The sequence below is a fragment of the Clavelina lepadiformis genome, chromosome 2 (genome assembly GCF_947623445.1).
Source record: "Clavelina lepadiformis chromosome 2, kaClaLepa1.1, whole genome shotgun sequence".
Classification (NCBI taxonomy): Eukaryota; Metazoa; Chordata; class Ascidiacea; order Aplousobranchia; family Clavelinidae; genus Clavelina; species Clavelina lepadiformis.
Window position 1 is genome coordinate 13,220,834 of NC_135241.1, and position 15,864 is coordinate 13,236,697.

At 35.4% G+C, this 15,864-nt stretch overlaps 1 protein-coding gene across 1 annotated transcript in view; it reads left to right on the forward strand.

The window, feature by feature from the left end:
• Positions 1-15,864, forward strand: part of LOC143445123 (cytoplasmic dynein 1 heavy chain 1-like) — a 160,868-nt gene that overhangs the window by 39,521 nt on the left and 105,483 nt on the right. Inside the window, exons 18-25 of the mRNA XM_076944003.1 lie at positions 72-216; positions 4,406-4,585; positions 5,005-5,141; positions 5,915-6,109; positions 12,577-12,651; positions 14,166-14,288; positions 14,406-14,507; positions 14,649-14,819. Of these exons, the coding sequence (XP_076800118.1) occupies positions 72-216; positions 4,406-4,585; positions 5,005-5,141; positions 5,915-6,109; positions 12,577-12,651; positions 14,166-14,288; positions 14,406-14,507; positions 14,649-14,819 (1,128 nt within the window). The remainder of the gene's footprint in view (positions 1-71; positions 217-4,405; positions 4,586-5,004; positions 5,142-5,914; positions 6,110-12,576; positions 12,652-14,165; positions 14,289-14,405; positions 14,508-14,648; positions 14,820-15,864) is intronic.

Consider the following 15,864-nt stretch of genomic DNA (forward strand, 5'->3'; position numbering starts at 1 on the left):
AAATGTTAAATGTTTATGTTTGACGTTTTGTTTCATTTGTTATTCTTGCTCATGTTGATGTTCTTGGTTAGGCTAATCAACTGTATCCATTTGCTATATCCCTGATGGAATCTGTTCGTACGTATGAAAGCGTGCTTCGAAAAATTGAAAGCCATCCGAATATTATTCCTCTTATCGCTCAACTGAAAAAAGATTTGCATGGAACTTTTATGGAAGGTTGTATTAAAAAATTACTGTTAACCTAATTAACCTCTTTGTTTACTAACATTGAAACATAGCTCTCAAATGTTGGAATAATTTAATTATTAATATACTTTCAAAAGTTTACCTGATTTCGAGATTTGTACAACTCTTTGACTCAGTTGCGTATATAATGTATAATTGTATATGTTACACCTCGAATTTGCTGCTCGAAAATGTATTTAAGAAATAGCCTCTTCGTCTATCAAATGGTTTTCAAATAATTGTTTATTGCAAAATACGCTCACCTCGGGCATTCATATAAAAGTCCAACTCTGCAGGTTATTGCTGGAAGAATATTGCTTCCCATAATAATTTTTAAAATTGGAAATACCTAAAAACAAGAAGCTATCATTTGCAATCGGTCCAACATTTTAGGCCCCAGGCCTACAATTTGAAACTTTTGGTACCATCAAATTCAACTATGTTTTTACTCTTATTGCGTAAACAGACGGTTTCTTTCCTTTTTCCTTTCCAAGTATCATCACTACATTTATGACCCCAGTTATACATGAAAAGAACTTGCAGTGTGTTATCTTTTCTGACAACTACTTTGTTCCTTTTAAAACTTATTAGAAATTTTTAACAATGCATGAAGAAGCAGAAGTAATCATTTTTTATTTGTTTATTTATGTGACTGAGACAACTAGTAGTTGGTATAAGCACTACAATACGGATCAAAATCTAATTTGGATATGTGCATTTTACCATAACTCCTTTGTCCCAACATAAATACTGAATGCGTTTTTATGCCAATGTTTGTGTACTATAAATAAAAAGTGATGGTTATACTTCATTTTCGATAGAATGTAATTATGAAAACAAAAAAGATATTCTTATTTTTGTGTTCATGTCATTAATGTGCACACTATGTGCCTTTTTAGGAAGGAAAAAATTACTTCAAACAATATTTAAATGACCACTGCAGTGATTATTTTATATTTATTTGTAAGCAAGTTTGCTGCCTATTTATTTGTTAGTGACTATAAACGACTTAACACCAATCGGTTGCGGTTATAAACCAGTCCACTACGCATGCATTCACATTTTTAAGATCTGACAGAAACATCAAGAAGGTTAAATTTGAGATTCGAAAACCATTCTACTCTTCTCACATGATTAGTCCGAAATTAGCTTGTTGAAGTATACACGCTTATTAAATTATTTGCATTAAAATTTTAAAAAATCCGAATGAAATCAATTATTCTGATTTTTGAGACTAAAAGTTAAAGATTTCAGTTCAAATTTTTTTTCCATATTTGACCTTACGCATTCCACAATTCCAACAAATTTCTAGAAAATAATGTTAAAACCCCCAAAATATTATGATTTGGAAATTTGAGGATCGCACCATTTTTTAAATTTTTATATTATAATTGTGTGTCTTCTAACATAAAATTTTATCAGGGTTAACAAAGCAAGTAGAAGAGACCATGTCTGAATTCCAAAAAATGCGTGGATTTACTGTTAAACGGCTTTGGTTTATCCTTGGATCATGTCATTGCATGTCCTTAATTTTTGTTGCGTACATTGAGAGTCAGTATAGAAATAATTGACCAAAGGTTTGGTTGTGCCAAGATAAACAGTATGAAGTTATATTGAAATCAAAAAAGTACAAGGATTTTTTTCAAAATTGTGATGACATTTTTATTTCCAAAATTGTTTTATAATATTCGTGAGTGTTTGGTTACCAATTCTTGCAAGATTTCAAGAAAACATGTCACATGAGTCACATTTTTCCATGACTTGACTTGACTCGAGTCACAGTTCCTAAATGACTCGATTTGACTGCAGTCAGAGATCAAAAGGATGAGTTATGTTATGAAAATGAAAAATGAGCTTTGGGTAACAAATTTTTCTAAAAATTCACACCTCTGTAATTAATATCAATTAGGAATGGGCCAAATTAAATTTGAGTCCAATTACTCGGTCGAGTGTTGGCATGTTTTTAATTCTCGGACTCGAGCAATACTCGATGATGTTATATATGTCGGTCTTCACGTTTAAACATCTTTCAGCCATCTTTAAATACTAACAACATTAGTAAGTTTATGTCAGTAGGCTACTTTCTCTAAAAGACGTAATGCTCACACTCGTTGTTGCAGAGAATTTTTCTTTACAATTTGTCAGTGCATTGTTGTTTGCTTCTGTGAATACAAAAAAGCTACTGGCATTTGTTTGACAGAGTTGAATCAGTACCACAAATTTAGTAATTAGTTGATAATAACGGCAACAATGAATTCAGTAAGTGGCATACCACAGCAAGTTATCAAATGCAGAGTTTTGATAAAATATTTCTGCAAACGAAGTGTTTGTACAAAAGCATTCCCGGTTAATTGCCAAACAAAAGACTTGAATTGGCTCTCTAAAATGGTTGGGTGTAGACAGCATTGTTACGATTTTGGTTTTTTACGTAACATAGATATGTGCTGCTAGATTTTCTCTTTACAATTTTTCTGCTCGTTGTTAAAGCTAGGCAGTTAGGAGAATGACTATGGAAAAAGTTAATTCTAGTAATTTAGTGTTTGAATGAAGTTAGATTTAGATTGGAAGGAAATAATGGTAGCGAAAAACATAAATGTTCTTTTGTGATAGGTTTAACTCAACTTTTTTAAGCTAGAATTACATAGTAAATAGCGTTTATGATAATATTTTGGCTTAAACTTAAGAAATATTGTACATTAAAAAAACTTAGCTTACATATGTTTTGGCCATACATCACATTTGTAAAGCGTAGCGGCGGAAATAGTAATAGCTTAGTGCCAATAAAATGAACAAAAGACATGCAGCAGTTACAATCTCTTGCATTCATGGTTCCTCACTACTTTAGGAGCAATAAAAACATGTGAAGACCTAAGTGCGCCATTTGTGCTTTACGTTTGTACAACAGAAAACAGTAATCTAGGTGCCTTAAGCATTTTCTGACAAACAGACTTTAGTTCTGGTATCGAGTAATTTATCTGATTACTCGGACTCAACAAGTAATTTTAAGTAATGACGACGAGTCCGAGTAACTTTGGTTTTGTCCCATCCCTAGTGTCAATCATCCTAATTAGGAAACAGCTATGATATTATAGTATCCAAATTAATGCAACATGTAATGTGATTTCAGAAAAGTTTTGAAGTTTCATGCATTGACTTGACATGGGTTACTGTCTTAATTAACTCTACATGACTCGAGTCCCAACTCAAACTGACTCAAATCGAAGAATTCACTTGTAATTTGTTCTATTTTTTGCCGTTTACCGTTTTTTTACCGTGGTATTCTTGATAATCTTTGTATTGAAATCATCCAGTTATTAGGAAACAATAATTCCCAAGGCTTTTATAATATATAACTGCATGAACGGATAGCACACATTATTTGTAATATGTACCAAGTTGCATTTAATATCCATGTCTATTTTTCACTTACATGTGAATTTTTATGTTCTCAATTTTATGGAAATTAAATCAAAGTTACTCTAAAAATATTTAAATTTTTCATTGAGGAGCAAAATGTTTGGAAGATAAGAGTAATTCAAAGAAAAAATACTAGAGCCAGAGTTAATGCAAATACTTAAATTGCAAACGTTTTAAACAATATCTTGGATCATCCACCACAATCTACTGATTTTTCCAGTCGTGTGATTTTATCCGATGCTAACTAGCACCGAAAATCATTATAAAACAAGGCATCCAAGTCCACAACCGTCAATCAACTCTCAATATCGATGTGCACACATCGATACCACCATTGTTTTTGTTCAATACCATTGTTCAACCACCATCACCATTGGTTTTATTCAATATTTAACGATCTTATATCTTTTCAAAAACCTTATTTCTTGGCTCTATTTTTTAAGATTTCTAATCTTAATTAACAGTTCTACTCCCGCATGGTTATCAAGCTCTGTCCCTGTATGAACAATATAATTGCATTATTCAGGATAAGTTACATTTTGTATTGAACATGAGTATAGTTATTACCCGAAACGTCTGCAATTAAACTGTTTCCATCAACTCCGACATTTCCGACATTTCCATTTTCAAATTTGGCATTATTGCTGAAACCTTACCCTACAGTACCCTTTTTGTTTTTCATTGGTTGCAAATATTTTTTTCTTGTGTTTCCAAATTTTATCACAAGCAATTTCAATTTAATATTAGTTGCTTCTGTTTGAAGGTGTGCAGTTGGTGTGGGAATCATACAAATTAGATCCTTATGTGCAAAAGTTTGCTGAGCAGGTGTATAACTTTGGAGAAAAGGTTGATGATTTACTTGAAATAGATGCAATAATTACTGCAGAAGTGCAAAGTCTTGATAGCTGTCAATACGGCTTTCATTCATTTTCAGAAATACTTGGTAAGTGTGTCTTAGTATTGTTGTTTAAGACGTTTTATGGCAACCTCAAACCTTTCCTTGTTAATGTTGTTGAGTTTTTTAATTTGGAGCTATTTTTATGATTATGATATCATGCTAATTCCAAAGCAATTATCTTTGCGGGCCAAGAGTAGCCCTTGACTTTTGTGTCTGCAGTTGGACCATGGTGGTCCACAACCATACCTTTAGAATATGCTTAACTGATAAAGTTTTTCACAAGAAGAGACATAAACTTAATACATATGTTTGAGCGTATTTAAGTATCTACAACAGTTCTATGACAAAATCCTTGACGCTTTTTTGAATAGCATTGCATTTCAGTATTTTTTGATTAGCATCCAATGCTCTTATATTTATAAGTTTCCTGCGGGATTCGATATGTACTCTTGTTTCCTTTGCAGCAAGAATTCAAAAATGTGTAGATGACCTAAATCTTCGTTCTTATTCTAACTTATCATTTTGGGTGAAGAGACTTGACCAAAGAGTGGAGAAAAAATTGTCTGCCCGACTTGAAGCAGGGTTATTATCATGGAATGGAGTAAGTTTAATTAATTTTACCAACTATAGGATAGATATCAACAATATTCTTAATACTAAGTGTAAAGAATAAGCATAATGCCCACAAAAAGGAGAATAATTGCTTGATAATTGGGTAGTATTTTTTTAGAGTGTAAATCTAAACTGACAAAAAAATTTTTAATTAATTGATTTGCTTATTACAGTACCATGGAGCCCATGGTCGAGTGGTTAAGGTGCTTTCCTGGTAATTAAATGATCCAGTTTCGAATCTCCGACCCAAGATGAAATAGCATACATAGGCTTAATGCCAAAGTGAAAAGTCTATAGAATAAAAGGAACTGACCATTTTAGTCTGATTTTTGTCATAGATTTAGAGCAGGAGTGAGCAACCTTAATTATAGTATGGCCAAATGAAGATAACTGGGTAAAACCGCTGGGCTGCACTTTTATTTAACATACCCGTTTCACTAGTAGCTGGCATAAAAAGTAATTTTTATTTTTGTTTTATGGCATAATTAGGGGTTACTTGCTTACTGAAGTAAGAAATTATGACGTGTAAATTTCTGAAGATTGCGATATTCCAAAGAAAATTGCCATTCATATTGATTGTCACATAGATATTAATCGAATTCAGTCAGAGATTTGCTGCTATATTCTTTTCTCAACTACTTTTTCCAAATTTGTTTTAATTGAAGTGCCAGCTACTCGAAGTCCATTTTTCGAGTGTTTTAATTTATTTACGTTTTAAGAAGACTAGCAGCTTGATTACTGATATACCATGTTTGTTTGCAGATACTAGTTGGAAAAGTTAATGATAGAAAAGAAGACGGGGAGCAATTAAACTTTACCGAGGAACGTGTTGACTCTACTGCTACGCCCAAAGATCACCAAATGCAAGAAGATCTGGTGATAAAACAGCTGGTGTATGAAATGAGAGTAAAGAACCAAGTGATTTATGCATTTCCAAATGTTAACCTAATAATGAAGGTAATGCTCTCAAGGTATTTATGGTATAATATGATTTTTTGTATGTTGGTATTTACTGGACTTGACTGTGAACTATGAATTGATTAATTGGATTATTTCTGAATCATGATTCCAAAAAAATGGGAAGTTTTGAGCATTATTGCAAGTTTATGCATATGATTTAAAGGCTCCTGGTATAAAAACCAAAAGTGGTCAACTTTTTTTCTTGAAGAGGTTATGAATAATAGGGTAGAGAATTGGGTACCAAATTAAAAAAATTCCAGGATTTATCTCCTCTCTCTTAAAAATTGTTGGGATTTACAAAATCAGACAAAGTAGTGCAAAGTGAGCATTGTAAACCAATAATATTGCTGCAAATACAGGAAAGCATCAAAATCGGGGCAGTTTCTGAATAAACTTTTACACACGTTTCTTAGTATGACTGCACATAAAGCTTGGTTTTGTATTGATACTGATGTTATGTCAAACAGTTTATTAATTGATCTTCGTTATTTGTCAATATTCACACTTAACTATGAGGTAAACAACAATAGCGACTGCCGCGAAAACGACAACTGAAAGATATACGGGTTCTTTAACAAATTAGTTTTTTATTAAACCTCTGTAAAATTAGTCCAAAATAAAAACACATCTTAATATTGCACTGCTTTGACATTTACAGCTACATTCTTGAATTCTTGGGGTTTTTCACAGACTTAATCTCGGCTTAACAAGAAAAAAAAACAGTTAAAATCTAAGAATTTTGGAAATCTTGGATACTCACACCAATGCGTTTGCTCTGTGCAGGGTTTCCAGGTTGTTTGGAAAGATCTTGGACGATATTCATCTGAATTTCAGACGTTTTATGATAATTTTTTTTAAATGTTTTTTTTATGGTTCTGGACTTTACATGTTGTAAAAAATAACCGTTGGCACAGCACAGTTAACATACAAAGTTATGAATATTATGAAACAAGAAAAAGAGCAAATGGACACTGAAAACACATATCAAGCAAAAAGTAATTATCGGTACACACGATATGGCTGCACTTTAGTGCTAGTCAAAAGTTAGATTTATCGTAGCTAAGTTTTTATTGGAGGTACTGTGCCCAGCAGAAACAACGAATCGACGAATATAAAGGCTGAACTGTTGATCTTTTTCAATATTTCAGTAACGCTGTATTGGTTATTTCACAGACAGCAGTAACATAACAATTGTTAATCAGGAACTAGATAAACGGTTCACGGCTGACAGTGCCGCTGGGATACTGACTGAAAGATCAAACAAACACTTTTGCTTTGAAATCAAAATCTGAAACAGACCAGTAAAATTCGGCCAAAATAGGACAAAAATAAAGTTTTCCGAATGGTTTGCCAGCACGATAGTTAAAATTAAGACAATTTGTCGTTTTTTGTTCGAATTTTGGGCCACCTGGCAACCTTGGCTATGTGTCTGGGAAGGTGACTGGGACGGGGCAGAGTACTTGTACTCTAGGACATGTTACGCATATTCACTCACAAATATGTCAAAGGTTAATAGTTGGAAACTGGAATGTCCTGTCTCTGACAGGAATGGAGCAAGGATTACTTGAAGTAGCCAAGCCATGTCGTTTAGATATTATAGGGATTTCTTCAACAAAGTGTCATGGCTCCGGAACTGTTCAGCTGGTTAATGAGTGGAAACTCTTGTACTTTGGGATAAATCCAACAGGGTTGCCCATGAAGGTTTGAGGATACTCACAAGTCCTAGGCTGGCGGAATGTGTAGATGAATGGTTTCTGGTAGGAGATCGAGTGTGCATATTGAAGCAAAAGTTAGAGGGACAAATTCTGTTTTGTTTACAGGCTCCAAATTTAACATCGCAATATGTCAAGCATGTTGATGAATTGGAAGTTGCCCTGCAAAGGGTGACATCCAATTAATCCACACTTCTATTGGGAAACTTCAATGCACCTGTTGGAACTGCTGACCGTATGGCATACATAGAAGGGTGTGATTGGTAAACATGTTGATGCAGACTGTAACTAGAATGGAAGACGTTTCTTACAGTTATGTTGTAGCAATGGCATTAGCATTATGAATTATGAACAGAAATCTGTAAATCTCTGAAGGTTGAGCTTCTACTATGGTGAACTGAGTGAACTGGAAAGCTAACAAAGTCATGATCCCCACACCAAACAGTAAAATACCAATAGGTCAACCAAGTACCAGTCGGTAAAATTACATGATACTGACCTGGCCTGGTTATGACTAGGTATCCCATTAGCTGAACTGAAAATTGCGAACTGTAACTCCAAAACTAAACTGAACATTGAACCAATGCATTATGTGTTGTGGTGAGTAATAGAAACCGGCATGTGTACTAAAAACAAAGTTAAAATATAACACAGCGTTTGTTGGTAAACATACGGAATACAACAATAATAATAGAAAATATATAATTATAGAAAATGCATAAGAATTACGTGGTATTAATAGCTAATTATTACAATTAACAAATCTTGCGCATTTGCAAACAGCTCACTTTCACTGTAATTGTTTCTGACCTTTATTACAGGTATGAGTATGTTTGTAGTAGCAATCAAACTTATCTGTCCTCTGAATGGAAATTTAAACAACAACAACTATTTCTGCTCCCAGTACACCTGAGGAAGCAAACTTATGCTTGCAAAAGCTTGTGTAGAGTAATTAAAAAGAGTTAACCCCAGAGTGCCATCCCTTTATTTTTCTTTTTATTTCACTACATACGGATTATATTGGGTTAACATGGTTCAGCCACCATCACCTTTGTGGAAGTTTAAAGCTGGAATTGTTTTTGTTGTCGGTAAAGTACGAGTGTTAGCAACTTAACGACCTTTACGGTGAAGTGTAGTTTCATAGCATCCAACTTGGTGTGATTAATCCTACTGTACTTATGAAATATTGTACTTATGTCCTACTGAAATAGCTGAACTGCTTCCCATTCTATCATTGCACAAATATACATTTTTAACCACAACTTGCAGGTATTGATTGATACCTTTTCTATAATGCGTTCTATACTCTTAGGTTCTTGATCCTTGTTCAGTAATCAGATCAGTAGCCTGACCTGTAGCAATCAAAAAATCGTTATCAGCATACAGACAAAATCGAACAGTCTTACAACACAGCCACCCCAAATTTCTGAAAAAGAGTTTTTTTGTGGATTTTTTTAATATAGCTTACAAAAAAGATTATTGGTTAGTGTCATGTTTCTCCCTGATGCTCCCTTTGTTTTTACGCTTACTAAAATGGTCTTGTTGCCTACTTTGAGACCAATAGTTTTGTACTCATTTGTGTAGTAATCAGCATGCTTTGCAAACTGTCATTGGAGCTTGATGATAATTTGTCAAAGGAAAAACCCTAGTTTAAAATATTTTTGATAATACTAATATGTTCCATGGAAAATTTCAGTACAGTCGACTCCGCTTAATTCGGACACTTTGGTTCCGCTCACTTTTGGCCGAATTAAGCGGAGAAACGGCTTTGTCCGAATTAAGCGGAAAATCAATTGTTCGTTTCATGGTCATGCGTAAAGGCAAACAACGCATTTAAAATACTGTAATGTTGTGTAATAAATGAATTGCAGCTGCGCTATACTGCAGTAATTGGCACTGATCGCATAAAACGCACAAGAGTTATACCTTCAGGTTAGTTGTATTGCTTACAGTATTTCGATACCAAACGATTCAACAAATACTGTATATTACTGTGTAACACACACATATAGGGTTACAATAGTACAGTAATTCTTCAAATACAGTACTAAGCCATACAGCAAAGGCTGAAACGGTATTTTTACTTGATAAAAGTACACCACAAAACAGTTGGAATTAAAAGCAAAAAGCTTTTAGCCGGGCAGAAAATCATTTATGGAAAAGCTAACCACGCTAACTGAAGGCTAAATCCACAAAACACAATGCTTCGGTGGGCCCGTACATTTGCGCTACGGCTGTGGCTGAAAGAAGGCGTCAAGTGAAGTTTGAATAACTGACAATGCCGCATTTGCTTCAACAGCAGTAGCCAAAAAGTCTACATGCTCCCAAGTTCTTTCTTTCATTCCTTGTTGGAGCACAAAACTCTGCAGCATGTTGATAGCGTTCCTTGCTTCCTTGTGCTTAACTAGGGGTGGAGGAAGCTCATCCAAGTCATCCAAGTCTTCCTCTGCTTTACTAGCTTCATCTGTTTGCCGCTGCTTCGTTACAATTGCCTCGGTTAATTCTAAATCGTTCTGTTCCTCCGCAGAAATGACATCATCATCACAAGCCTCAAAATCGGCTCTGCCTGTAACAGCTGCTAGGACGCTCTCTACACCAGGCATGCACAACTCAAAACAGTACACGGGCCGTTTTAGCGAAAAAATATTTTTCGCGGGCCGCGTGCTAACGTTGTTGTAACTAACGTGTAACCTACTTTATATAATGTGACCGATTAACCGTTGAATAAGAGATATCGTTGAGAAGATGGTTACTGTCAAGAGACGGTTGCCTCTCGCACTACAGTATCTAGTTGTTTTTAACGCTTAGCGGCGGTAAAGCATCGGATTCGTTGATTATGTAACTGTAACCGTGGAGAAAATGCCTGAATGAGCGAAATCACGGAATATCTCGCGGGCCGCATGAAAAGGTTTCGTGGGCCGCATGTTGTGCATGCCTGCTCTACACACAAGTCATCGTTTGACAAAGACGTAGCTTCATTGTGATCAGGCGCATTGTCTTTTACAAAGCCAGCATGGCGCCAGCAGTTCGCCACTATCTGTTGTGTCACACCACGCCAGCTCTTTGCAACAAACTGTATAGCATCTAATACAGAAATTTTGCGACTGAAGTCAATTGCTGATGAGCTTGAAGACAGATTGTCATCATCGATTAAAGACAACATTAACTTTACCAACTCTGCGCGGTAGCGTGTCTTCAGGTTTTTCATGATGCCTTGATCCATTGGCTGCAACACTGATGTAGTGTTGGGTGGCAAAAAAAAACAAGTTCAATATTTTTTGGAACAAATTTTGGCGGGTTTGGGTGCGCAGGGCAATTGTCTACTAACAAGCAAATTTTTGGCTTGCCGTCAAGCTGACGGTCCCACTCCTTCAACCAGTCTTCAAACAAAATGGAAGTCATCCAAGCCTTTGAATTTGCTTTGTAGGTGACAGGCAGCTTTGTTATATCCAAGCCTTTGAAACATCTTGGACGTTGGGATTTTCCCAGCACCAGGAGCTTTTTTTTGTCACTGCCGTCCATGTTAGCGCACACCATAATGGTTAGACGTTCCATTGCTTTCTTGGAACCTTGCAGCTTTTCTTTGGCATAGCACAACGAGCAATCAGGAACAGCACGATAGAATAAACCTGTTTCATCAGCATTGTACACACGATCGGTGGTGTACTCTTCTAAAATCCTTCTCATCTCAGTTTGCCCCCATTCTCCAGCACCTTGCTTATCTGCACTTGCTGCCTCACCATGAGTTTTCTTCCAAACAATCCCCCTTCTTTTTTTACACCTGGAAAGCCAACCTTTGCTAGCACTGTAGCCTTCAATTCCAAGCATGTTTGCAAACTCCTCCGCCTTTGCTCGAATTAGCGTTCCAGTAAGTGGCTGACCTTTCAATCGCATTGCATCAAACCACTCATTAACAGCTGACTCTACGTTCGCTTCTTTGCCCATTCTAAGCCGCTTCCTCTTTAAACCTCGTCCATGAAGCATAGCCTCCTCATGTTGTTCACGCAGTTTTGCCTCATTTTTCTGCCAATCTTGCAAAGTACTTTTTGATATCCCCACCAACGCAGCTAACTGCCGAACTGTCAAGGAAGCGTCTTTATTTTTTTCTTCGTTTACTTTAGTGAACAATCTCACTTTTTCTGCTAAACTTTTCTGTACCATTCTGTTATTACCATTCTACGCAACTGTACCGAAGTAAAAGCGACTATGAAGCCCGCACGGCCTAATATGAGTTCATTGTCGATTGTTACCGCATGAATCGTGATTGTTTCACCATAATCACTCATAATGCAATTGCATCTTGTGGTAAAACGAACAAAGTACTGTTTATTGTGTCATAACCTAACGATAGGAATTGCGAACCTGTGTCCGAATTAAGCGGAGAATTGTCCGAATTAACAGGAGTTTTTTACATTCAATTTTTAGTTTTGTTCCGTTCCTGAGCATTTTGGCCGAATAAAGCGGTTGTCCGGGTTATCCGGTGTCCGAATTAAGCGGATTTGACTGTATTTACAGATATGTCTAGATACGCAGCAGTTATATCTAGTAGTGTATATGCTTTTGAAGATTCTCTAAGCTCTCCACACCTATTTGTTCATACATGTAGAATTTTTTTTGCTTTCTGTTATTTATTAATGTGAAATATGTACTATAGTTTCTCTAATTGCAGTTTAGATATTTTTTCTGGTGCAAATTTACTTTGGTATACATGTATGCTTTTGGTTTTAAATATAATATATGTATTTGTACTAGGAACTCCTTCATGAACTGCATGCTTGGGAAAACCACATACTACGACTCCCAAGAATTTTAAGTACGAGATACCAGGTAATAACTCATATAGCTAAGTTGTAAAGTATGTAGTTATTGTTGTATATCAAGAATATGAGCTTGATGCAAGTCTTTACCCCAGAACTGGCATATCTCGCTACAATTGGGATTGACTTTAAAATTGTTCACGAACTTAAGGTTGACTTCTGCTAAAATTGTACCAAAGCTCATTTTTGCGGCCTATCACCAATAGTAATAACCCACAAAAATCCATAGCATAAAATCAAAATCCAACGCAGTTGCTACTAAAACCAAATAGGCCTAGGTTTGTATTATTAGCTGTGCAGCTTCTTTGTTTTTTGCATTAATTGAGAAACCGAAGTTCCGTGTTCGGTACCCAGTGGTGCTACAATTGTAATACCCTTGGACAAGGCATAAGGCGACGCTTGTTTCTGTTCGGTAGACCTGGTGGACTGTTTTAAATTCGAGCAATATGATATAGAAAATCAAAAACCAATCAAGCCACAAGATGCTAGATCTGAATAGTACGGAGTGTGGTTGAGAGCTGTGATCTGTTTTTTTTTTTACCAAGAACTGCCTCACGCTAATTGCGATGTGTGTAGGACTGTTGTCATGGCGGAGAAGCCATATGTTGTTTCTTCTGTGTCTACCTACTGCATCAAACTCAGGCATGTAGGCAATTGAAAACTTGCTGGTAGAACAGTTTCAGGTTCATTTCCCCCTTCATGTAGCATGTACAAATTCATGGTGGACCAGACCTAACTGATCAACATTAAAATTAACATCCTCCACTTCCTAGCGGCGACTCTTAAAGGACCTGTGCAAGTTAAGTTTGCAAGATCACATATTCATCATAACCCTCTTAAAGACGTTTCAAACACCCAGTTTCAACAAAAACTCCAAGTTGGTTTGTTGCTTTATTTTTGTGCTACAGTGAAATCTGTTTATTAGGATTACGGATAATATCACCACCCACTTGATATGGCCATTTTGGGACGATCCCGAATTTTTTGATATAAAATGCTTCGTTTACTATGACCATTGACCAGTCTTCGAATATTATGACCACTTTTCATTTTAGTAAATTTTTTCTCCATTTTTGATGTCAGTTATGAAATATGCTAGTGACAAATGTGCTATGTGTATTTTCAATTCACCTACTGGCAGCAATTTCAATGTTACTGTTTAATGTTAAAGAAATAAATAATGATTTTTTTTCTTATTCTGCCTAACTTTATTGATTCTGGTGTGCTTAAATGGTACCACGGTATCACTGAAGATAAACGAATATGTACCTAAGTGGGAATTTAGTGTTTTGTATGGGCAGGAATTTTTTTCTATTTGGCTTTTGAAATAAACTATATATATAACTATACTTTTGAAATAACTATGGTATAAGTAACATGTAACATGTTACTTACCGGTATTTACTCCACTAATGACAAAAAGTTCTGTGAAAACATAGAGTAAGCGAATATGTTAATAGTAGTTGGCTTCAAAAGTAGTAAAAAGTTTGCTGCGTGATCTTTTATGGAAGTGTCAATCTACAGGTTGGAGCAGATCAGTGCATGACTGACAAGGATTTGTTTTATCGTGAATGTCTTACAAGAATGCCATCTGGCCCTATTGCCTTACAGAGATGTTATGAGTCTATCATCAAGCTTTACAATGAGGTTTAATTTTAGGGCATTTTTTATTATCTCATGTTTAATTGCCATATTTTAGCAGCTGTTTGATAAATACCGGCCCGTCGCAGTAGTTGTAATCGATTTTAAAAAACTAATGTTTAGGTATCACAATACATTAGAGACTGGCTACAATATCAAAATCTGTGGGATATGCAAGCTGAGAGATTGTACGAGAAATTGGGCAACAATGTCCAGACATGGCAGGTAATTTTATCTAATCCAGACAAAAGCAATGTAATTGCAAATAGTACCAATCACCATCCAATTATAAGATCATTTCTAAGTGCTGTACATATTGCAAACTATACTTGATGTTGTTTTTCTTGCTTTTGTGTAATGTTTAAGGAACTTTTGGTGGAAATTCGTAGACGACGAACAACTTTTGATACCTTGGAAAATTGCAAAACATTTGGTCCAGTTGTTGTGGAGTATGGGAAAGTACAAGCAAAAGTTAGTTTGAAGTATGATTCATGGCACAAAGAGGTGTTGTCAAGATTTGGCCAACTTATTGGGCAGGTATATCTTTATTGGTGTTTTAATTTGAATGTAAATATTTTCTAAACGTTATTTGTACAGTAACTTCAAGTCAACCTTAAAACTTTATCAAATATAAATTTCAAATAAAATTTCATCGTATAAATTGTTTGGCATAAGAATGTGTAGAAAGTGTTAAATATGCCAGATTTAAATCTATTTTGAGCATGGACGACATGCATTTGCCATATGTGTTCACATTACGGAGTAGCATACACAAGATATTAAGCCCAGTTACTTATTGTTAATTTTGTGATACTTTTGTAACCGATATTTTACGTGAAATCATATTTGCTGTACATTTTTTGTGTATTTTTCTCAATTCATACTGAATTCACACTTATTTAGCTCTAGTTTCCTTCACACTGATCTGGATGTTACAAAACCACTCTTATAACTGAATATTTTAGGAAAATACTGATAAAATGACTACAAAAGTATGTCTGTCTCAATGCTGCGCCATTGGGTTTTGTGTTAGCTGGTGAGGCAGATGTGCAACTAGTTCAAAACGTGTAACTTCAGGTTGTCATGATAACAGTCTTCTCAGGGTAACCATGTTTTTACCGATGTTTTTGTTTGATTCTCCAATAGATTGCCAAATAAGGTATTTGAAGTGTAGTAAAATTTCTGAAACCCTGTATGGCAGCTGGTTTTGCAGACATTTCATCTGAAACGCTGAAGGCCATGGACTGAGCAGAAAGTCTCGAGGTGACTTCTGCTTGCCAAGTGACAAGAGGACCAAAAATAACAATAATATAGCAGCAAATGGATGTTACTATCTCATTGCACACTGCACTCTAAGGGTGACAAGAGTAACACTTCTAATTAATTATCAGATCATCTGTCTGCTTATGGTAGTCTAACTGATAAGGTGATAGATACATTTTGAGGAAGATCGTCTGCATTGGAAAAATTTGTACCACTCTTCAATTTGTCCCACGTTTCGTTCGCAAAATTTGGTACGAACAACTTTTTAACATTCAACTTATAACTATCATTTGCAGAAGGTCACATTTCCCTTTTTGAA